Consider the following 25,283-nt stretch of genomic DNA (forward strand, 5'->3'; position numbering starts at 1 on the left):
CATAAAACCATAAAATAACAAAACACAAGGCTGAATTCTCCCCCAGACACTGAGACAAAGACATTAGGGGAGGCCCCCATGAGAATTATCCATTTTGATTCGGGGCCGGGGGGGGCTGCGTGTGTGTCAGTGTCTACGTCAGGAGGGACGGAGGGAAAGTTAACAGTAAGAGAGTCGCACAGTAAAGGGAGCTGAATAGTAAAAAGGGAGTTTAATAGAGGAGGAGGGATATGAGAAAGCAGTAAAGACAGAGGAGGAATGAAGTGAAAGGTAGCAAGAGATCTGGGGATGTTCCCACAGAGTCACATATTTTATTTAACATGTGGAGGGATTTTTAGCCAAATTATGGCCTGTTTGAAAGTTTTCCACTGATTTCATTGTGATGTTGGCCCTGACTGATCAAATACTATCAATATCAACCCCAGTGCGGCACAACAAAGAGGAATTTAAATGAAGGAAGACAGCATTCACAACATTCTAATGTAAAATAGGAATAACAGTGGACTGAGTCAAACCACCCATGGGCTGCAATGGGTCTAATATTATTAGGTGTGGAGGAGAGTGGGAGGGGGGAGAGCCCCTCTCTTAAGGTGGTCCCAGTACTGCCCGACCATGCCTGTGCAGTTGCAGGCCCTGTTAAGGCGCGCAGTTGTGCACTCAAGAGTTACTGTAACACCGGCAGGATGTTGGGACAATGGAGGGTCAAACAATGAAAGTGTGGGATCAGCCACATTGTCAGTGTAGTCTTCTTTACAGCAGTAAGGCCTGCCAGCAGTGTTCTGCATTGTTTTTAAAGTGAGGCATGAAGACGTGTCGTCATTGAGCAGACAACAGCAGGTATTGGGTACTATTGTGGATCCTAGTAACTCTTGACATTGTAATAAAAACTGTGATCTACAATGTGTAAAATTTGCATCACCGATTTCACAGGTTTTGCTCCGATTAGTGGGATGTGCAGCAAGTACCGGAGTTGCACCATTAATGAAGACACAGGCCTGGGTCTGGCATTCACCATCGCCCATGAATCTGGACACAAGTAAGGGTTTCCATCCCCCTCAGGCTCATAATGGCACACAAAAACGGATGTGTGTTCATTAAACATGCAGTAAGATTTTAAGAAGGGACAAAATAATGTGTTTTGTAAAATGTTTTCTATTTGTATGTGCAAACATTTGCAGCCTGATCCTAAATGTCCATCAGTAATGAAAAGTTAGGACTTTTGACAAACACATTCATGTGGTGCAGCCTGTTTTCTCCTGCTTGAGCCAATAATATGACAATGGAGTTTAAGGTTCCTCTATTGGTTTTTAAAGCACTAAATGCCCCAAAATACCTGAGCTAATATTTGAGCTCTTCCGGCTCCTTTCCACTCCCTGATCTCTCAGACCCTTTGATCAGTTACTACTAGTTGTTCCTTGGTCGAGGTTAAGTGGTGAAGGGGATAGTGCGTTTACTGTAGCCGCCCCATGGAACAGCCTACCGTTTACAATGAAGTGCTCCCCTTCTGTCAACATAGTTCTTCTTCTACTTTTGAGTGTCCTTAAGTTGTTAGGGTTAGGGTTACCTAACCCTAACCCTATCCACATCCCAGCATTTATTTTATTGTACGCTTGTCTAGTTCCTTATTTTATTATTTTCTTGTATTCCACATTGACTTGATTCCACATTTTGGTCAACTTTTTAAATGTGCTTTTTAAATAAAGTTGACTTAAATTGAATATGAAGCGTCATCACCATAACTGGACCATATTAAATATTTTTCTTTTCCTTCCTCAGTTTTGGAATGGTCCACGATGGTGAGGGTAACGTTTGTAAGAAGTCGGAGGGCAACATCATGTCCCCCACGTTAGCCGGCCACAACGGCATCTTCTCCTGGTCCGCCTGCAGCCGCCAGTACCTCAGCCGCTTCCTCAAGTAAGCAGCCTCTCTTTTATTTACCATGACCACTGTGCTTTTGTTGTGGTGAACAGCGCAAACAGAGTTGGTTTAAGGAGCATTTGTTGTTAATGCTGACATTTATGGGCAACCCTCCTTTAAAGAGTCTTATTAAGTGTTCAGAAAATAAGGGGCTGCATCACATCCATATGGCCCATTGACGAGGTGGGAGTAAATACTCATGCCAGCGTTTGTTATGTGCTCAGGCAACCAAAACAGAACGTGTTGTATCAGTTTGTAAAAGAGAATTGTTTAAATAAGAGGGTTCCCATTTTCTAACGCATTGTGTTTATTTCATTCAACATGTGTTACTGATAGATGAACATGTCAACAGCAAATACATCAGCTTCAAATGGCTGCGCTGTCCAAAGAGAAAGTGAAAAAACTGCACTCATGTTAAAATGATTACTGTGAAACTTTAATTCGTGAAAGCAAAGGCAAACAGGCAGGCAAGTGTGTGAGGCTGAAATATACAGCTAACATGGCAACAAAGCTGAATGATATGTGGTGCCACTTTTTTTGCCTGTAAGTGTTGTTTTACACAATCTGAGGGAAAGTGTGTGAGTGAGAAAGTTGTGTGTCTGTGTTCATGCAATGCACATTTTTCATGCATGCAGCCTGCTCACCCAAGTGAAAAAACAAGCATCATGGACGTAGCGTCTATGTGTCTGTGTCTGTGTCCGTGCATGTGTGTGTGTGTGTGTGTGTGTACTTGAAACTGGATAGCCCAGAGCCAGTGCCCTCCACTAAATTTACCAGTGTGTTAACTGAACTGTCAGATCTCCCCGCTCAGAGTGCTGGAGACAGACAGTGTATTTCCTCGCTGAGTTATTAGAGCTGGAGTGACCTCACCCTTGTTAGACCTGTCAGCCTTATATTAAACTCCCATCACCCCCCCGAGGCCACGCGGAGGGGGATCTCTGCACCGCTGAACCAACCGAGGGTCCTTCTTCCTGCAGAATCACTGAATGATAAAAAAAAAAATACTGTGTGTTTTTCTAATTGCAATCATCAGAATGTTATCACAGTGGAATATTTTTGGCTTAATGTGTCTCATTGAGTTAACTGAGACTCTAAATGTCCCGATCGTCATCTGCTTTGGATGGAAGAGCTTTGTCAGCCAACAGAGCTCTACATCACCGCTCTCTCTCCTCGATCAGCCATGACTGAGAGCTCTGTGCCAACACTGTACAGTCAGAAGCTTTATCGCAGCTCTTCGTCATGCATAACATGGATGGACAACTTTCACGGCAGGGGAAGCAGAATCTCCTTTAAAAGCCACTTGGAGTTGTTTTTGTTTGGGGAACGCTATTAAAAAGTCAGTGAGACATGAAAGTCACAAGATTTCTCTTGCGGCCACATTTTTTTTCCCCACAGTCTAATATAACACTTAAAGACACAGTTTGATCTAATGATCACTTTGAAGCCAACATCTCAGTTTCTCTTGTAAAACTTTTGTCTTCATGTTGAGTTAAATTTATCAGCTGCTGGCTTCACCTGCATGTTTACTTTGGTTTTGAGAATGTTATAGATCGTTCTGCCTGGCTCTTTTTTCCTAAAATGTTGAGTTAGTCCTTTTAAATTCCATTTTGGCAGTGGCGGATCTTGGATTTTTCTAAATCAGGGGCCATAAAGGGGCCACAATTTACTCAGAGGGGCCAATTATAGTATATGTCCAACATCCATGCACAATTCCTGAATAAGTGAGGCCCGCTGCTCACTAGAGGATAATCTGAACGTTTAAACCCGATTTGCACTTCCCGACAATCGCGGGGTGGTTTCCGATCGGAGCCGACTATCTGCCCAAATAATCCTGAAGTGTGAGGGGTTTACAAAATAATCTTAATGCTACCCACTGAGTCGGAGCCTCCCGATCTCGATCTATATCAGGAAATAAAAATTCTTGTCCTTGGCATTTGTCAGTGAGATTTATGAGACTTTCTCACTTGACCACATCAAATGATTTGACTGTTTTTGTGTTTGACATGTCAACAAACCATTTTATTAAGAAAAGAACTAGTTTTTATTTTATATCAGGAAGAGATGACTCAGCAGAGCTGCAGGGAATCCTAGAAAACAACGGGTACTTCACAGACTCCTTATTTTTATCTGCAGCTGATGATAATCATGGGTTGTTCAGTGCTTCCAGCTCACATCAGTGCCATCGGCGAATAACCAAAAACCTGCTCTAAAGGGAATCTGTCCTGAAATCCTGCAAATGAGCTCCACTGACCTTGTAATTTAATGTGTGACAGAGCCTCACACAGGTGCCTGCTGATGCTGACGTATTTTTCAGATACTTTATTAAGTGAATAACGCAGGACATCAGAATATTGCACTTGCAGAACAGCCATTGTTCTCTGTAGACACATAGGTCCCATAAAGCAATGAAAGATCACATACACATACACACACTCAGACGCACACATTTATTCTGCTAAAGCGATCAGGACCACTCACTAGCACGTTGAACCATTCCAACATATTTTGCCTTTTCATGCTCTTTCCAGCATATTTTTGTATTATATTCCCTGGGCCTGCTGTGTTTAAGCTGTAAAACATCTCTGTATAGTAACCACTGATATCAGTTAACATTGGAAACCCCCCGCTGGTGTTCGGATATGAGTGATATGGGCAAGGATTTTTTTTTTATGTCTGTCATAATTGAGTGTCTGATGCATTAAAGCCATTACTCTCCGGGTTTGAGTTTGGCAACTTGTTATGTCTCCATGGCAACACTTTACGGTACTCTCCAAAGTGAGGAACAATGGAAAATAATGGACTGATGCTCGCTGTTGAGGAATTTCTTGCGTGTGCAGCAGGGAGACTTACATATGAGCTACGTCACGTTAATGAAGCGTGGCACTGACTCACACATCTGACTGTTGCATGCATGTTATATATCACAGAAGTTGTTTTAATATTAATGATTAATGTTACCCCTATTTATTTTTTATTTCCTCTCTCCTTCCCTGACCTTTTTACCTAAACTCCCCTCGTTCTATTGCTTTACTCATTCCCACTTTTGCTCACTCCCTCATCTTTCCTCGCCTTTTGTCCTGTCTTTTCTTTTTCTTTATCGTGTTCTCCTCTCCTCCAGTTCTGCCCAGGCCCTGTGCCTATCAGATGAGCCCAGAGCAGTCAAGGAGTATCCGTACCCCGAGAAGCTGCCTGGCGAGCTGTACGACGCAGACACGCAGTGCAAATGGCAGTTTGGGGAGAAGGCCAAACTCTGCACCCTCGATTTTAAGAAGGTAAAATTGATTTTGGATCAGTCTTTCAAATGTAAATATCCCGTGCCAGGGTTTTCTCACTACCCCCATTGGCAGCTGCTTAATCAGCGCTAAAGAAACATCTGGGGGCAGTTGTTTCCTGGGAAAAAGAGAGAAAGAAATCGAGAAAGGGATGCGGAGAATGAGGTAGAGGAAAAAAAGAAGAATTAGAAGAAGATTAGGGTTAAATACATATTTGATCTCTCACATCCACACCCACACCCACACACACACAACAACAACACAAACTAAACTGTGAGAGTTGCAATGCTGCCCATGGAATACTCACTGGGATGGATAACTATATATACACTGGAGCGTTGCCAATGGGAATCTCTTCTTGTTCCTCTCCCATTGTCTCATTACTGCTGATGTTGTTTGAGATGCTCTGTGTGAGTCCTCACAGGATTTGGATTGCTTCATTGTTTTAAGACATTTAAAAGGGTTTTAAATTACTGATGATGTTGCATTTGGATTAGAAATCGTCTTGGGTCCAAACATGGCAGCCTACCTAAACTTCATCAGAACCAAAGAGGCAACCGTTGAGAAAAGACTCCAAACTAAATTGGCCAACATCTTTGCCTCGAAGCGGATAGAAAGCTGCTCCCGTACATGGACTGATGTCCGGGTATTTCCCTGAAGTTTTCTTGAGGGGGCTGAATGTGAGAACGCAAATGTCCGAGTCCGTTGCTATGGATATTTTCCCGTTCTTTTCTTGCCAGCCCCCTTGTGTCCGGTTCAAAATAGGAGATCAACTTATTGTAATGTGCACAAACTCATAAATTGAAGCAATTACAGTGATCAAATAGAAAGTAGCGTAGCGGTCAACAAAAAATACTGCGGGCCCATTCACCTTCTCCTCCAACCAACCTCAAAAAGGTCAACAGGTGCTCATATAACCCCCACCCATATCCTTTGTGACCCACTTTCTGCCGAATCAATATAATGACAAATAAACATAATTAACAAATAATCTAAATAATACCCCAAAATATAACCAATACACCTTGTATCATTACCAAAAATGTATATTCAACTTAAACTCATTCAAGGCTCCTACATCCGAGTGAACCCATGGGAGAATACAGCAGCAGCATTTCCAGAAACTTCACAGTGAGGAAGTAGGCGTGACGACACCTTCCCAGGCGCCGACCCTCACCTGAATCACCAGAAACGTTCCTGATGTTGTCATCGGGGAACGACAAACTCCGGTCCAATTTGTCGTGTCTGAAAACAACTTAAAACTGTGAGACTATAGCATGTGTGCACTTACTGTAAGACATAAGTTACTAGACACATTTCCATTTTTTAAAGTTGCTATTTAGGTTTTTTTTTTTTCTTTAAACAGCATGATGGAATATGATAACATTGTTGTAAAACATGTCAGCTTATTTTGAGAACAAGGGTTGGAAATGTCACAGAGACTTGCTGGATTTGAATCCATGATATTGACAGATGGTATCCTCCTTTACTCCTCTGAACACTGAAACATCCTTGCATTATTTCAGCCATATGACATCGGAGAATCGCTCCCTCGTGGTTTTGGTTTTGTTCTCACGTCTCATGTCTGTCGATGCACCTGGTAGCAGCAAGGTGCACAGGACCCAAAAATCCCCAAGCAGCCCTCACGATCACTGTCCTTCCAGACACTTGTTACTCATAACAAAAACCCCACTCAAGTATCAGCCTCAGTGGTGCAATTCATCATGTAATGAAATCATATTTCTTGGAGCTTTTTGGCAGGCATTGTCGAGATAAGGTACCAGTGGAGCAGCCAAGCGATTCTCTCCACAGCGTTTGTGGTTTGGTAGAGCTCGGTTACCCTGGCGAAAAGCAAAATAATAACTACGGGTGTTTTTTCCCCCTCTTTCTCATTTCCCTCCTCTCCTCACCTCACCCTTTCTCTCTTTATCTTCCCTCGTTTGCTTTGCAATTTTTCAACTGCTGAAAAAGTTCCTGAGCTACCAAAACAGCTGGACAAATACAGGCCTTGGGATGAATTCCATGGTGGCTCTTGGCAGCGATGAGCTGAGGCCGAGGTGCCTGTCAGCATCCACACTGAGTTGTCACAATCTGATATAGTCATTCAGATGGTAATAGAAGCGATGGTAACATGCAGCGGGCCATGTTTCTCAGGAAATGCATTCAGGGAAACCACCCGGTGTCCCCTGCAGAATCTTTTGGACGACTGCTGAGAAACACAGTCATGACTTTGTGATTTATCTGTGAGGCAGATGGGCCTTGTTATTGAATGGGGCTATCTCCTTCTCTTAATGTCTCTGTCATATATATGTGTTCAAATGAACTGGAAGGTAAAAACAATGCACACAAACATTTCATTGTCTCCATCATTTTGCAACTGAAACAATGGATGTGCATGATTTACTATCACTGATTCATTGCGTTGCCTGTGAAATAATTCCTTGCAACAGTTGGACAACATTTCATGTATTTTCCTCCCTTTTTCCCCCTTAAATGTTGTTATCCTAGCTACCGAAGCATAAATATTTTGGAGATTCAAGGTTCCTGGACACTGATAGCTTGCCAGACAGTCATTATTCAGACAATCGGTGGTCTTCCACTTTGTATCAACATGTCTTCATGGCTCCCAAGAGGCAAAACAACAATGCAGTCATAATTTATTGTTCTTACCAGCGCTAGTTTGTTTACAGTTTATGTTTATGTTGTGAGGAGGATACTGATCATCCCTCTTCTAAAATAATCAGTGTCTCATGCAACTTCACATTTTGTCTTTGTCTCATGTTGTTCCAGGATATCTGCAAGGCTCTGTGGTGTCACCGTGTCGGGAGGAAGTGTGAGACCAAGTTCATGCCAGCTGCCGAAGGTTCTGCCTGCGGCCCCGATATGGTGACTTGACATGTTCTTTTTTTATTGTGTTTAGGTGTGTGAGTCTGTCTGTGTGTGTTTAATCTTAATGAGGCCAATCTTGATTTCTGATGTCCTGGTTAAGGTTAAGATATGAATAGTGGTTAGGTTAGGATCATGGTTAAACATGAATTGGTCATGGTGAAAGTCAGGGAGGTTTTATTTATGCTCTCCACAGAAAAGGCACGGTCCTATTGAGGATAGCTGTGCAAACCTGTGTGTGTGTGTCTATCAACACTTTTATGAACTCGTTGGGTCCTTTCTGAGCCTCTCAGGACCAGTGGTCCAAATGGGGACCAAAGCTAGGTCCTAATGAGGCAAAACAAAGTTTTCAGGCCAAGGTGTGACCTGGTTAGTGAAAGGTTAGTTAAAGGTTAGTTAAAGGTTCGGGATGGATAAGAAATTGTTATGGTAAAGGTACCTCAGCCATTGTTGCCTTTAAAAAGTCAAATCTATTTTAATGCTTGGTCTTATTTTAATTGTTGGTGTTTTTATTTATGATATATTATTAGGTGTTCTTGGGTGGCTAGAGAGTGAAGTAAAATGTGTTATTATAAGTATCATTATTATATGCCTTGTGAGCACTGCTACTGTACAGACTGGACATTACGGTAATGAATGGAAATTGGGCTTGGACTAACCTCAGTGAAAGTAAAAACGTGTCGAAATGGAAGCAAAACAACAGTTGCTCTTGTTGAGCCAGAACTTAGGATTCGGAGACCCGAGAAGCCTGTTACATTAGCAAAGGGGAAAAAAGCTGTTTCTGCTTAATTAATGAGTAAACAGCCTTTAATGCCAATGCAATATAGCAGTAAGAACTCCTATTTCAAGCAGCTCCTTTAAGGTTTGCCAGTGGTTTAGGTTTTGCCGTCCGCAATGATTGGAAGTCAGTGCAATGTTCTAACAAGTATAGCTGCACGAAGTTGTATGTGTTTGTGTGGTTATGGAGGGAAGGGGGTGATAAACATGAAGGCTTTGTCATCGCAACAGTGGAATCAAATGACTGGCGTGAGAAGCTTTATACTTTAATTAGACTTTTATCCATCGCTTATGAGCCAATTCAAGTGGTCATGCCAATAAAGTTTCTAGCAGGGGGATGCAGCTATCAACTTCTAACTGCAGGATGAAATTAAACAGTTTTTAAGTTTACCATCTATTCAGGAGTTTGAGCGACCCTTTAATCATAACATCCCTAAAAACTTGTTCCATTTTTGTTAAAGGAGCCAAAATGATTCTTGGAGTTAATACGCCTTTGAGAAAATCTTTTCTTGGTTTGTCAAATGAGGACAACATGTGTTGTTTTTTCATTTTTTTTCATTTAACTGCTGCCAAAACATTGCTCCATGGCAAGGTCTAAACAAATAAATCCGCAAATAAAAGGGGACCAAACAAGAGTCTCTAACAAAGTTTTCTTTGTCAGTATTGGTGAGAAAATTCCCTCCAACAGCGACACTGCTCAAAACAAGAACATCCAACACGACTGTTTTCCAGTTCCCTATAATAATGAGGCTAATAATATTAATAATGAAAGTTTCACCCTTTTTTTTTTGTCGGCTGTGCCTATCGTCCACTAATTGAAAGGACGGTGGTTTGATCCCCAGTTTGCCCTTGGGCAAGACACTAAGCAGCAAATTTCCCCTGGTGACTGTGCTGTCAGTGTGTGAATGGGACATATGAATGGTTTGTATGTGTGTGTGTGTGTGTGTGTGTGTGGGTGGGTGGCTGTACTTTATAGTGCTTCAAGTGGTCGTTAAGACTAGAAAAGTGCAATCCAGTAACCATCCATTTATAACATAAAAAGTAGGAATTTAATATTTTTATTTTAATATTTTATTATTTATTACTATATAAGAGGGGTTATAGCTTGTCAAGAGATGTCTCACACACAGACACACACATACACACAGACACATACAAGCAATACCTCTAAGGGCTTTACTCTGAGTGAGTAAATGGCGCAAGGCGTGGTGATATTTTATAAGGTTACCAGGCTAAGTGGATGGAGATATTATTATTAAAGTATTATTTATTGAGTCTTTTAGTGCTATAAAGTACTGATACTTCCACTCGGCTCATTTCAAGACAAAAGGCCTCGAACTGTGGGAAGCTGCATGTCTTTTAGTGGCGTCGATTTACACACCAATGTCATTCTCTCCCAGCACAGACCAATAAAAGCATCGTTAAGCTAAGTGAAAAGTTTGACTTTATTACGTTTTAGCTTTGAGTTCATTTAAGTGCGGCATCAATAAATTCCTTCCTCTCGATCGAGGTATCGTGGTCGTCCTCCGTTATTCTATCTCGGGGAGCAGCTGCAACTGGTTTGTTGCTGACATGGCGAAAATATGCCATCGGGGCTGGGGCCAAAAAGCAATCTGTGCTCTTTATTTATTCTTTGTGTTTTTTTCTTCTTTCTCCTCCTTCTTTCAAGATGATTCTCCCCCCAGGCTCGCTCTCTCTCTTACCCTCTCTCCCCTGACAGCCCCTCATCGGCATTTGCTTCTCAATATATTGAACTTGATGGTTTAATCCCGCCCTCTCTCTCCACGGGACAATTAACTCAACACAAACAATGACAGGCTCACTTAGGAATCTGTGGCACTCAGCCGCGAGGGGAAAACTGAGGGGAAATCAGCTGTTCTAGTTCAGTCGAGGAGCGCGAGATGAGCTGGAGGTGTGTGTGTGTGTGTGTGTGTGTGTGTGTGTGTGTGTGTGTGTGTGTGTGTGTGTGTGTGTGTGCGTGCGCGCGCGCGCGTGCGTGCTTGTGAGCAGCTCATGAACACACAGTGAGATCAAGAACAGCTGAACATATGCCCACTATCAATTCTCATTCACGGCTGAGTTGTGTGTGCACTCACTGTGTTTGTTTGTTTGTTTGTTTGACATACACACAGTGTGTGCACACACACTGTGTGTATGTGTGTGTTTTCACTATGTATGTGTGCACGTGTGTGTGTGTGCGTTCTTAGTGTGTATGCTTGTGTGTGGCAAATTCAGTATATTGTGACTGATGTCATCTTGACACGTACAAATCCAGTTCAGTGCTGTGCCAGGAAACAGCTTGTGACATAATGTTGCTTTAAGAGACTTTAGATTCTGCGAAGCCTTCTCCCGTTACATTAACAGATCTGGAGCGAAGCACGGCTCATTTTGCAACACGTGATTGGCTGGTTGGTTAATGACTCTCTTTTTAAATACATACAGTGAATAACTCAGTAGTAAGAGCAGCCCCATCGATTCATGCAGCGCTCTGCAGACAATCCTTTCTCACATAACTTTCCGCACATACTGTAGTTTGATATTCCTCACGCTGCCTTGCCTGGTTACCTCATAGATCACATTTGGCAGCTTTTGTGAGTGGAAAGCCGTTCCGTCTGGGTGGCCCCCCTGCATATTCCCCAAAAAGTCTGCGGCAACCAGATTGGGAGGGAAATTCTCCTTGTCAAATTGGAAGAACACGGGAAAAATATCAGAAAATGCCGTCAAAATCTGCCTGACCTGATACACTTCTTACAGAAAGTACGTAGAAACCACATATAAATACTAATAAACAAGACAGAACGAGGCAGATACCCCACCCTCGTCATTGATTTGCACTGGAAAGAAGAGAAATTATCTCACTCCCTTGGCAGATATTTATTGTTTTGCTTCAGAACTCAAATTGTTTAAAAGGATGTTTTTCAGCAGTGAAGAAACTCTGCTGCGTTGATTTGTGCGTTGCTGGCAACACGTGTTTCGACCTGTTTCATGTTTTTGTAAATGTTTTCACTTGGACTGATTTTAACGAGTTGATAAATGGAGGCATAAGGCCACATGAAATGCAAATTTGACAGCACAAAACAGATCTAGATGTATTATTTTAGGGCGAATATCCTTGACACGTTTTTTTTTCCACATTCGCATTTCAGTTGTGTTTGGCACAAGCTCTGTTAATTCTAGCCGATGACAGCTCAAGGTAGAGACGGTCCAAAAAGCAGCACAACTGGCGTTTCACTGAGGGACTATGAGTATGTAACCAGCACGACTGTGACCTCCCTGACAGCAGTTAAACCTGAACGCTGCGTCTTATAGGCCTCTGCTGGGGTTTGACAAACGGTCATCGTAAAGAAGATAAAGGGCAGGGCCTGCTGAAATATAGTCTGTGTGTTATAGAGACTTTTAAACACTTTGCCTCCTTTCTTCTGCCTCCTTCTCTCCCGCTCATAATTCCTCTCTCTCCCTCTTTCCGCAGTGGTGCCGCAGGGGCCAGTGTGTCAAACAGGGTGACGAGGGCCCGAGGCCTCAGCATGGGCAGTGGTCGGAGTGGTCTTCCTGGTCGGCCTGCTCGCGAAGCTGCGAGAGCGGGGTCACCTATCGAGAGAGGCAGTGCAATAACCCAAGGTAGAGAAATAAAAAAAAACTAAAAATACAGTACCTAGGAGGAATGACGCTCAGAGCGGGGATACCTCCACCAAGGCCCAACAGTCCCCTTAAATTCAATCAGGCTGCACCAAATAACACACACTCATAGATATTAGTCCCTAAAATGTACCGGATTTGTTTCATCAAGATCCATGAATTATTCCCTGGGAAATCAGTGGAAATGTTGAAAAATGCTTGCAGTGTTAAAGAAGGTCATAAAACGTTTCTGGATCCGCCCCCTGATATGGCCTCTGAACCAACATTTAATGACCACTTCCCTGACACATATCACATCCTTCCACCAAGTCACATGGTGATATGTCCAGTAGTTTGTAGGTAATCTTGCATTAAAACAGGCTCAGGTGAAAAAAACAACCAAGTAACAAACAAGTACAGCAGTGCGTGTTAGCAAAGATGAGAACTGCACATGAATGTAGATGCCGCCAACTAATGTGCAGTTTGACATTTTGGGAAACTCTGCTTCCATAAGATGACTCACTCCATTGTTAAAAAATGATCAGTACAGTATGTCCAGGGTTTCAACCACATTCACTTTCAGTGGTGGCCGGCCGCTTCAGGATCCGGGCAGAAGCACCTTGTACCGACCATTTTAAGGCCTAGGCCTAAACTGAATGAATATCAAATCAAATGCAAACTGATAAAACACATATAACTTTATACAAAGAGGGATTGTGGTTTGTGATTGATTGACTCATGGCCAAGAGTGCATTACTACATGTTATTAGAAGATCCATCACACGGGTCTGTCACCTCATCACTTATCAACTCACTTAGTCCCATACTCATCAGTCACTCCGGATTATTTGCGCTGCCAGTGTCAGTCAGGGGTTCTTATATCCCAAATGCCGGGGCCCTCCTCTTCATCATGCCATGCCAAGATCCTGACAAGTGTTGGGCTAAATTAAACAGAGAGAGCAAGAGATGAGGGAGGAAGGATGGTGGTGGAGGGGAGAGGAAGACAAAGGACAAGCAAGGGGAGAGAGGGGCAGGGGAGAGGGGGGGGGGGGGGGGGGATAAAGGGGTAGAAGAGATGACAGAGAAGGGATTAAAAAAGAGGGAGATGAAATGTGGAGATGTAAAGGGGCAGAATCGGAGAGAGGGAGAGATAAGTGACAATGTGATTGGAGGGCTTATAGACGGTGTAATTGTCCCGTTGGAAGGCATTTTATGGAACATAGCCTGGGGTTGTACACCTGTGATTGGATGAGCCTTTAAAGACACACACACACTCACACTCACACACACCCAGCCACATACAGAGGGAAGGATAGTCACACAATGAAATTCAGTGTTATTACCTGCACCAAGGAGGTTTTCATTGGCAGTTGTTTGTTTGTTTGTTCATTTGTTTTTTTTGTTTGTTAGCATGATTAGCCAAAAGCCACAGGACAGATTACCACAAAACTTAGTGGAAGGATTTGATATGGGTCATGGACGAACCCATCAAATTTTGGTGTGAATCTGGATCAGGGGGATGATCCAGGTGACTCTCTTAAACATTGTGAAATAGGTTGTATCTCAACTTTTTTGTCGATTTCTCAGAGAATAATTCATGGATCTCGATTTAAAGAAAAATTACAGGACGGACATCTGTGAGACTGTCTCACAGTCTGAGACTCCAAATGAAAATCCATATCCCAGTGAATTTAATGGTTTCTGGTTTCATAAGGGAATTATTGGGCCTTGGCAGAGGTATTTGCTCTGTATTTTGGATTATAACACAGTTTAATTTGCTGTCTCTGTTGATCACAAACCCATGGCAATAAATAGTTACATTATAAAGAAAAGGATTCAAAGGAAAACCTACATTTTCATGACACATATGTCATGCTTATTCCTCTCCGCAGGCCTGCGTATGGAGGAAAGTTCTGTGAGGGCTCGTCCAGGTCGTACAAACTGTGTAACACTGAGGACTGTCCCCCCAACGCCATTGGCTACAGAGCGCAACAGTGTGCCGAGTACAACAGCAAACAGTTCCGAGGGTGGTACTACACATGGAGACCATACACCAGAGTGGACGGTGAGACAAGCACCAAATTCATTTTCAAAATTAATTAGGGAAAAAAATGAAGTGGAGTTTTTCCAGTTCGTGATGTCACGCCACTAAACATTTTTGCTTGTTCCCTCTGGCCTCCTGTGGTTGTTTTCTTGTCTTCCAGATCAAGATGTGTGCAAGCTCTACTGCTTCGCTGAGGGTTATGATTTCTTCTTTGCCTTGGCCAGTAAAGTTAAGGATGGGACCCTCTGCTCACAGGACAGCACAAACGTCTGTATTGATGGACTGTGTGAGGTAATTCTTCACGAGCAGCCGAGCAGCGAGACAGTGACACGGTTGTGTGGAAGCACGAGAGAGAAAGCACGCAGAGTCCGTGCTGGGTGTTTTTTTTGTGAAGATGATATCATGTGTGAGATCTCTGAAATTGCGCTATAAATTTTTGGGGAGAATGGCTTTAGCAACCGAGGACATCAATAGACACCCTTGTTGTGCAGTTTCTCGACGACTTCAAACGCAGTGAAACACAAAAGCTGACCTTTCATTGCAAGAGGGATAAACGATGTTGGCAATTCGACTGTTGTGATTTATTACACTGTATGATGTTAAGTTGCATTTTAATAAGCAGTGATGTTTTCTTCTCCATCAGAGGGTTGGCTGTGACCGTGTGTTGGGCTCCACAGCTGTGCCTGATGCTTGTGGGGTCTGTAAAGGAGACAACTCCACCTGTAAGATCTATAAAGGACAGTACACCAAGCAGCACTACACTAACCGTAAGTCATGGTACTTAAACTGAGAGGTTCATTGGATTCGTTGATGTGGTTTGAGATATTTTACAAAGTGCTGTGCTCATTTCCTCGCTTTTATGATTTTATAGCAAATACACAAGACTATTTTGCAGAAACCCCCCGATGGGTCACGCCAAGAATATTTTGAGGATTACTTTTGCATTCCCTCACGATATGTTTTGCATTATCTCGCAATACTTTTGCGTTATCCCTCCATTCTTTTGTTCTTCATACCAATCAACCAAGCCCGACCCGAACCCCAGCCCAAGCACGATGTAGCTAATGTCGGCTGTACTAAGTTTGTGTTACTCCATCCCTGACACACATGGTTATTACTTGTATTCCCAGGTTACAGACAAATGCAGTTTAAAAAATCTGCCTAGTCAACGTGAATGACCTGAACGCAAATATAATTTCAAATTTTTCGTCCAAAGCCCGCCTCCTTCCCAACAGGCCCTGTTTGGGTATCCACACTCTTATATGTAGCCCATTTCGTTTCAACCCCGCAGCATTGATCAGCTTACTGAATTTGACTTTGAACATGAAGTATGCTGATATAGTACTACTGATGAACGGAAAACCATTGCTCGATAAGACAAAACATAAAACGAGGGAATGCAAACGTAATCCTCCAAAACATTCTCGCCGTGACCCTTTGTGAGCCCTGTGTTATTTAGTGTAGTTTAGTGTCATCTTTTTTCAGTGTCTGGTGCCAAACTTAATATTTTGTCCTTTGTCAGAGTACTATGGGGTGGTAACCATCCCAGCAGGGGCTCGTAGTATCCGTGTGGTGGAGCTGAATACGTCCAGCTCATACCTGGCTGTCAGGGACACCCAGAGACGCTACTTCCTGAACGGACACTGGACGGTGGACTGGCCGGGCCGACATCCCATTGCTGGAGCTATTTTTGAATACAAGAGACCCTATAACAGACCCGAGAGCCTCTTTTCAACTGGCCCCACCAATGAAACACTGATCATAGAGGTAAGGGGTCAGTCAACGCGTACGTAAATTAATACTTTGACCAATGTTATATTACTTATTTATGTGTTTGTGCCAATTGGTTGTTTTTAATGTACTGTAAGACCTTTCATCCTTGACCCTTGACCCTGTGACTTTCTTATTTCTTTACTTGGTCACTTTTAATATTTGTATCTTTTAATACGAATAATAGTATTCGTTACACTTAAATGAAAAAAAAAATAAAAGTCATACATTTGCAAAACTAAAGTCAAATGAATGTGGAGGATCTTGCTAAATGAAAGCTTAATAATAAAATACATCATAATTTGGCTAATCGGCAACACATTATTATAAGTATCAGGACTTTGAGGAGAGTCTATTAGATCATCATGAATCATGATTTTGACCACAGAGGGGAGTCAGACTCTTTGTAATCATGGGTTCTCCTTGCTGCTTCATAAAAAATAAAAAAAAGTTCATTCTCATCATCTTCTTCTCTGTAGGTATTGTTGCAGGGCTGGAACCCAGGTGTACGCTGGGAATACACTCTGAAGAAAGCTGATGAGAAAAAGAATCACATCAAACACAATTACACATGGGCCATCATACGCTCCCAGTGCTCAGCGACTTGTGCTGGAGGTATGTACAAACATTTCACAGCCTTATCATATTACACTTGTGCTGGAAATGAAATCAAAATGTCTTTTTCTAAACTTCAGTGACAGATGGATTCAAAGTTAAGTTTAGTACTTTTCATCCGGCCTGTCATGTCTGATTTAGTGCAGTGACATGTTACTTTTTATTGCTTTTTTGTGCCTAGATTTTAAAGTGTCTTGCTTTGATGAAAAAATGGCAGATCACCTATTTTCAATCTGGGCCAACCCCCGCAGATTAAGAGGACAGTTTGTAGATCAATGGACCCTCTCATCTATAATAAGGCTTTTTAGCTGCAGGTTAAATGAAGAGAGAAGCATTCCCATCATTAGTGAGGGGACATTAGCAGCTCGTCTTTCGGACTGGTGGGACCTCTTCTACTGGAGACCTGCTATTACATGCACACACACACACACATCCGTTAAAGCAAGCAAGTACACGCATGCATGGCCAGTGTCCTTTGTCCCACCAGAGGCCTAGTATTAAACAAGCACACACACATAGACACACACACACACGTGCAGAGACTGGCATTGTGATTTGAGGGCAGAGGTTAGGAGATGAAGGTGTATATGTGTGCCTGTGTATGTTTTAGAGCGTGTGTGTGTGTGTGTGTGTGTGCGTGCACTTGCTTGGCTTCATGAGTGTGAACAAAGCCCCCAGTGTAAAGTTCCTGTTGATTGACCCTCCAGGTTAAAGTTCCCCACCCTGGTCTACGGCGGTCCACCCTAACCACCTCCACCTCTTTGTGTCCTGATTGTAGGCCTTGATGGGTCGGGGGTCACTTGCTCTATTAAAGAGTGTGACTGACTTAACTGACCTGCATTGGTTGGGATGTGCAGCTTGACTGTGCCTCAGGCCAAAATACCAACCAGGATATCTGTGAACCTGGGATTCAAGTTTCACATGAATCAAAAAACACTGTCAGATCAGAGTTTGTGCCAGAATTCACAAACATACTAGTGGGAGCATAGAATCATCGTTGCTTGCCTCTGAGAAAGTAAATGATAATGTCTTTGATTAAGAAAGTTAAATTAAATCAAATAAGTGTTTTTCACGGCTTAAAGGGACAGACATTTTTGGACATCACATGAACAGTGGGAAGTGTCAGGAGCCGATCTGGGATTTTTTGATAGTAGGGGGCAAGTCAAGTATATATCCATCACGGTAAATTGTCTGTATTCATATAGTATTTATAGAGAATTTATATTCCTCATGTAGTGAGGTCACTCCTTGGTTTTCATTGTTTCTGCAGCTTTGAGCAAAGACGTGTCATTGAATCCATTCTGCAACTTGTTCCTTGTTAAAGCACTACATGAAATTCAAACAAGTTTGGAAAATAATAACTCTTATTTTATTACATTTTCAACTGGCTCACACAGAAGAGATAATACATAAGTCAATTACTGACAAACTGTTTTGTGAAGCTGCTGCTTCCAAGCTCAAGAATAACCCTTCAAACTCAGTATATAACGCAATAATCTATACTGCTCTTGATAACTATTAAAGCCATTGCAGTACATATGGCCCTGTAACCTTGTTTTTATGTTATTTTATAATTGCAGAGTATTAGCCAGGAATAGACTGTAACTCAAAATGAACATTAATTTCTCCTTTTATGACAATGTGCCTTAAATTATTGATGTATAACTTTTACAGGCCAGATGAACACCAGGTCAGCGTGTTACAGAGACCTGAGAGTGCAGGTGAACACGTCCTACTGCAATCCCAGATCAAGACCAGCTACTGGATTGATGCCCTGCAACACCCAACCATGTCCTGCCAGGTCAGACCCCACATCACTGTTGTGCATGCTTGTAATAGCAGTTGTAATGGTTGGTGCTGGGAATGCTCTTGAACTCTGTGTTACTGTAGTCATTTAGTTTGCGAATTACATCATCAGGATATCTGCACTCTGTTTTAACGGACTCTCAATCTGGACATCATTAAAAACTGTTTGAATCGTGCACACTTTTTTCCTCATAATTTCTAATGGATGGAAAAAGACTAAATATTTGGTCCTTCTAGACTTTTAGACTTTGGGGTATGTCAGTTATTCAGTTGATCAATTAACTACTCGGAGGGATAAAGTCTACTGTAAGCTATGTAAGTAGCCAAAAACATTGTTGGCTGTAGTTGCTCACTATTTCGTACGTACATGTTCATGTTGGGAGGAGGCAAATGATCAGGTTTAGGGCCGTCAGCCAAACGAGTTGATGTAGTTACTCAAGCTCATCAATGCCAGTGAAGAACTCGTCTCAACTTTGTCTTCATATCCTTCTCACAGTCTCTTTTCTTACCCTTTCGGGTGTAATTTATTTTTGTCTCCCTGCCTTCTGTCCCTTCCACCTTCCGCTGCTTTCACTCCTTCCTGACTGCCATGTGTTACTGGTCTACACAAACACCTACACGTCTGTGGAGAAGAGCTGTTTATTGGTTGAGTCAACTGTTCCAAGCTTCCCACACTATCTCCTCATTATAAAGTGAATGAAGGGTGTCAGGCAGTGCCGGTTTAACTACGTTCTCCACCCTTTCCCAGCCCCAGTAATGCACCTGTTCTACCATGAGGACATTTTCCTTTTAATGAAAAATACATTTTGGCCAAAACTTGCGTGTGAGACACAGGAAAGACAGGGGAAGTTCCACAGGATAGTCTGTTAATGTCTTCATCCAGTCCAGAGTGATACCTCACTTAACGTCAGGAACCGTTAGCTTCTGTGTTTGTTCAACATAGCAGGCCAGGGCTTGTAAATCTTTTCATATGTAGCATCACTGAGGGACCCAAGCTCATAACAAACTCCACTTCCCTGGCTAAATCAAGACCCACCACGGTCTTTGTAGTTCTAAGTGTATGCGTGTATGTGCATACTCTGCTGTATACAAAATGTACGGCAAGCTTATTTGGTGGGACATGTTGGTTCGTTTCCAAACTCAGGAAATCTCAGATAATATTGTCCCACGATGGTGCGCCAGAAACGAGCTCAAGATTTATTTGCATTTGGTAACAAAAGAAGGAAACATTATCGTAGGCTTGAGGTTCATTCTCAGGTTGCTGTGACCAAGAGGGCTTTTCTCGATGTTGTGTAAGGCCACTCCTGTCACTTTGAGTAGCACTGACACATTTTCTGTGATATATGACGACACCAGACGAAGGAAGAGTGGGAGCAAGACCCGCTAATGAATCTGTGGTTTCAGGGTGGGGTTCTGTGGGATCTTGGCTCAGCTCATTTGGTTCGGTCACTGTCTATACCCCTGACACGCAGGGCCAGGGCAGAGGATCAAAGATCAGTCAACACAGTCCAATGCTGCGGACATCATAGGGAGTGGTGAGCCGCACTGACTGTCAGGCTATGTATGAAGAAACGTACAAAAAAACACACACACACATATACACAGGGGAAATGTCCCTCCCCTGTCTCTGCTGCTCTGGACATTGTCACGAAGGGTAAAATTCTGGCCAGACAACAAATCAGTGAAACTTGATAAGATTTTATGAAAGCCAGATATACATAGAGCACGGAACGATATTTACACAACAGTTCAAAAGACATGAATTGTTGATTAACCATTTTTGGGTGAGTAAGTTTATTACATTGGCCATAGAATGTCTATATACCTGTCAAATCAGTGCAGTGATCAATGGAGACGCTGTGCTTCATTCATACAACAGCTGCTGGATGAAGTTTTACCTCCCCTGAGTGCATTTTCTCTAAGTGCGGTTGGAGCAATCATTTCTAAGAAAGCATGCAAACAGGATCTCTTGGGCCGACATAACTCTTGCAAGAGAAGGAGGTCACCAGTGCAATAACCTCAAGGGTGCATGCCTCTCTCCTGGTCACCAATTCTAATCAGAGAAGCTAAGTTTCATGTTGTGAAATGGCTTCCTGCAATTTGCTGTAGTCCAAAGTTCCTGTGGAATGCATTGATGGGGACAAACTAACCCCGGTCCCCCTTCAGTTACTTTTGCAACACCTGTCCAGCTTTGTGTTCTGGCACAGCCCATATACACAGTTTACAATTATAAATTTGCCAGATTTCTCAGTCAAAAATCGTAATCATTTCTGAACAGGGGAATATTGATTTCAGACAGAAGTAGACGAGAGCGAGCTTCCTGTTTCTAGCAACTGACTGCTACTGGGAGATTTTATCAGATGTAGCTAGCTAGCTACTTGAGCTAATCCTATAGGTTACAAATAAAACTGGTATTACCCCAATGAGTCCTTATGTCTGGCATTGGAGACAACACTTTCTTACGTTCTTGCAACAACGCCATGCTCACAGCTTCATAGTGTAAATCCAAAGCTTGACACGACTGTTGTGCCTAGAAATAGTTGTTAAGCTACGAGTGGACAATCAATGGGTTGGACGTTAGGCAAACAAGTCACTTATTCTACACTTAGTTTGGAATAGTAAAATAAATCACTCCACTGATCATTTTTTATCACATCCTCTCTGCTTTTGTACTTTATTGGCTGCTACTGTCAGCCAAGCAGAGAACAGTGCTGGGCATCCGTACAGCAGTCCTTATTGTTGACATTTTCATAGGGATGATTGACCGCAACTACAAACCAAATGGAGACAATCTTAGTGGCATTGTAACATGTAAAAATGATGATGATGATGACCATGATGTATATCTCTCACAGAAAAACAAGAGAATTCATCTCGAGGCCTTTGACAGCTGCTGTTGAGGCGTCGGTTCCTCTGTGCCTCTACTCACAGTTTTCCCATGAACGCTCTTAGTAATGGTCTGAAATATCAGCCAAATTCTCGCTAATAAAGTGGACATCGCTGACAAGTTGGTTTTTGAGCAGAGAAGAAGTTTGCTGAGACACTGACCTCATCTTGGTCAGTGTTGCATGTGTTGAATGTGACTGTGTCCCCTGTGTGTAAAGCTTTTTTACTATGTTGTGGCCGAGCCAAGCCACTTAAAATGCTTTATGAACTCTTGTTATTTGCTATTAGAAGGGCCACGGCAGACACAGGCACAATACGACCCTTTTGTATCTTCGGGCCGAAAATTGTTGGACACTTTCTACAGAATGAAAATATTTTTAAACACCTGGGTTTTAAAACAATGTGCAGTTATTTTTAATGTGTAGAAATAAAAGATATAGAGCGGAACAGGGGAATAAAACAGACAGACTAATAGAAAGCAAAGAAATGTGATCTGTGGTTTGCTGAGGTATGACAAATATGAGATTTGAGAATATGACTTTTTGTCTGTGCATATATGTATCTGTATATGTAATGTAACGTGCACAGAATACACACAGTCATGATGTATGATGCTTGTGTTGCTGGCATCATGTTGCCAAGTGCAGACACATGCACACACACACACACAAAGACGACAGGGGACGAGGTGGTGTCTTGTTACTCCATAACTCACTCCCACCTAACAAATTGAGTGTCCCTACTGCACCTCACCCTGAGATCAGTGCAGTCAAAACTCCAAAACCGCAACAATCTAATGATGCAGACATTAAAGTCACATTCAAACCTCTCACTCCATCGCTCTTTTTCTCAGTGCTTATGAAGTCATCCCTCTACTAATATTCCATTGCATTCCATTTGTGGTTTCCCAACACCTGCTGCACACAAAAAAACAAAACTTTCTCTGGGATACGGTATCTACAGGGCACCAATATTATGTAATCAGCACTGAAATCATGGAATCCCAGTAACATTACCGTTTATCTCGTGTTTTATAGAAACCAACAGCTGCTCAAGAGGGGATTTTTCCCCGAGAAGTGTCAGTGCATGAATATTTCCCACTTGCTCCATTTGTTTTTGTCTCCATTTTGGAACAGGTATCCTAGGAAAATTCTGCACGGTGACCACAGAGCTGTCTCATATTCACCGACATGAAATGGTGATGGTGTTGACACAAACCATATATATATAAAAAGGTTGCCTGAAAAGGGGGCCGCGTCCTCCAGGGCTTTGTTAGCCCAGACCTTTTGAATAATAATGACATGATTGTGGTTCGTTGTGTCATCCTGTGCAGTCATTTATCATTTATTATGTTGTCATTTCTGCTTTGTTTTCACTGTCACTTTGAGGAGAAGCTGGTACTGTGAGCCCAGCGCTCCGTTGCCAGCATTACAAATGATTTCCACCCATGCTAATAAGTTCTGAGGCTTTTTGGATAAAGGAGTCCACAAGCTACTGCTGCGCTCCACCTACATTATTCACTGTATGGGCTTGTATTAGGGTAATTACTGTTTCTTATGATTTTACACAGACATTTTAGTTGCTTCTTAATGTAGAATTAAAGCAAAGTAAAGAAAGCATTTTAAATAATAGGAAGCTTCATTTCTTACAGGAAATGAAAAAAGGACTTTACAATAATACGATTACCTAAAGTAAACTAGTGCAGTGTCCATTCTAAACCTGCCTGTTTGGAATGGGCTGTTTTCTTGGCCTGTGGTGATGCTGGTTGCAGCTTCCTTTCTGAAACTGTAAAAGTGGCCTACAGTAATTGAGCCACAGCAAGTAAAGACCAGCTGCTAGAATCAGTCCACAGAACCCTGAAGCTGCACCACCGCTGCTGCACAAACAGCTGTTCACCTGTTTATTCAAAGTTAAGTTAAGCTTGACTCAGTACAAAGAACCCCATCCTGGAGAATCAGTTGTTGTTGCCATTGTCGTGAACGTGCCATTTAGGAAGTGCTGTTGTTTTGATCAGCCACTGCTGCTACAGAGCACTGATTGTCTATTTATTCAAAGTTTATTTATATTAAACGTATCACATGTCAGAATCGTACCAAATCTGAAACGGCACTTCCCTGAGCCATTAGCACTTGCTGATAAGATGGTTCTTGAGATATGCGAGCTACCGACAGACAGACAGAGATTTCTGTAATTATTATTTTTAGATATATATTTTGTACTCACTCAGCAGAAACCAATGAGAAGGAAATGTTCTTGATTAGAAAGCAACTTGGCTGTTTTGTGGCCGTTTTCCCCAGTGTTCCCGTTGGATAAATATGTAATCAATCTACTCATCGGGGGGGTCATGACAATTTTTCAGCTTCCAATGGGCTCATGACAGAAACCTCTTGGTTACAGTACATTAAGTGTAATCATTGCGACTCCCTGCAAGAATTTAGTACAGCACTGGTAGAAATTCATATCAAAAACGTCATATAGAGCTATAATAACTCCTTTAACATACACTTAAAATGTCAGATTTGCATCGAAACAAGACTCGTTGAATGGTCTCAACAATGTCTGTCAAGTATTCCTTCAAAGAAATCAGATAACACATGTTCATATGATTGCTATAGAATGTGAACCATAGTGTATTATGTTTCTTTGCCACGCTTACAGTGGAAAATTAAATTATGGTCCTATAAATGTATCCCGGAGAAAGGAATGTATACATTTCAGGAGGCAGGACTGTATATCAAGGTGGAAATCGGGGGAAATTGTTGCTCACAGTGTTTGTCTACTTATGCCAACAAGCCAAACAAGTCAAGCTTTATCTCGACATTTACACTATGTGATCACACTGTCATTATCTGGTAGCCAGAGACAGTGAGTGTTTCATTTACATGGAGTTCAGTCAACACTTAACTGCTTACTCATCTCTCGGGATGCAGCAGATGCTTCAGTGTCAACGCACACACACACTTTGAAACACACCAGCGTTTCTGTCTCCGTCTCACACGCTCAGGCATAGGTGAAGCCTTTGAGGTCAGTTGTGAGACGCCTGTGTCTTTGCACACGCACGCACACACACACACACACACACACACACACACACACACACACACACACACACACACACACACACACACACACACACAAACAGAGCACAGAGAAACAGCATGGCTTTAGGTTGCCAGACCTCCACTACAGTGTCCATTACCATGGCTGGCTTCAGGCTCAGCTGTAAACATAACCCTAATGGCCTTTGATGTGACGTCTTTTTTTTCCTTCCTGTGACCTGTCCAGCCCTGTCCCGCCACACACACACACACACACACACACACACACACACACACACACACACACACACACACACACACACACACACACACACACACACACACACACACTCTTTTACCATCAAGCAGCTAGCCAAGGATAGCTGTCATTCAATCTAAGCTGCTCTCTGGTTGCAGGGCTTCCAATCTCTCAGCAGGGATTTATTAGGCTGTGGCTTTATGACAAACACACACACACTCTCTTGGCTGCGTGTCTGTCTGTCTGTCTGACTGTCTGCATCTTTTAAAAGTCATTTATAAATATGTTCAAATGTTCACAGTCTCCTTCTTTCATGTACACAAACCCTCCTCCCTGCTCTCCCATGGTTATCTTAGATGCCGACTGACTCTCCTCTCTGATATTTCTCCCTGCTTTGC

The 25,283-nt window shown here is 42.4% G+C and overlaps 1 protein-coding gene across 1 annotated transcript in view; it reads left to right on the plus strand.

Moving 5' to 3' along the window:
- The window catches only part of LOC117777303 (A disintegrin and metalloproteinase with thrombospondin motifs 16), a 60,423-nt gene that overhangs the window by 25,235 nt on the left and 9,905 nt on the right, over nt 1-25,283 (plus strand). Inside the window, exons 8-18 of the mRNA XM_034611984.1 lie at nt 931-1,036; nt 1,777-1,914; nt 5,036-5,189; nt 7,980-8,075; nt 12,322-12,470; nt 14,360-14,532; nt 14,672-14,802; nt 15,155-15,278; nt 16,034-16,278; nt 16,761-16,896; nt 18,571-18,697. Coding sequence (XP_034467875.1) covers nt 931-1,036; nt 1,777-1,914; nt 5,036-5,189; nt 7,980-8,075; nt 12,322-12,470; nt 14,360-14,532; nt 14,672-14,802; nt 15,155-15,278; nt 16,034-16,278; nt 16,761-16,896; nt 18,571-18,697 — 1,579 coding nt within the window. The remainder of the gene's footprint in view (nt 1-930; nt 1,037-1,776; nt 1,915-5,035; nt 5,190-7,979; nt 8,076-12,321; nt 12,471-14,359; nt 14,533-14,671; nt 14,803-15,154; nt 15,279-16,033; nt 16,279-16,760; nt 16,897-18,570; nt 18,698-25,283) is intronic.

This window comes from Hippoglossus hippoglossus, chromosome 16 (genome assembly GCF_009819705.1).
Source record: "Hippoglossus hippoglossus isolate fHipHip1 chromosome 16, fHipHip1.pri, whole genome shotgun sequence".
NCBI lineage: Eukaryota > Metazoa > Chordata > Actinopteri > Pleuronectiformes > Pleuronectidae > Hippoglossus > Hippoglossus hippoglossus.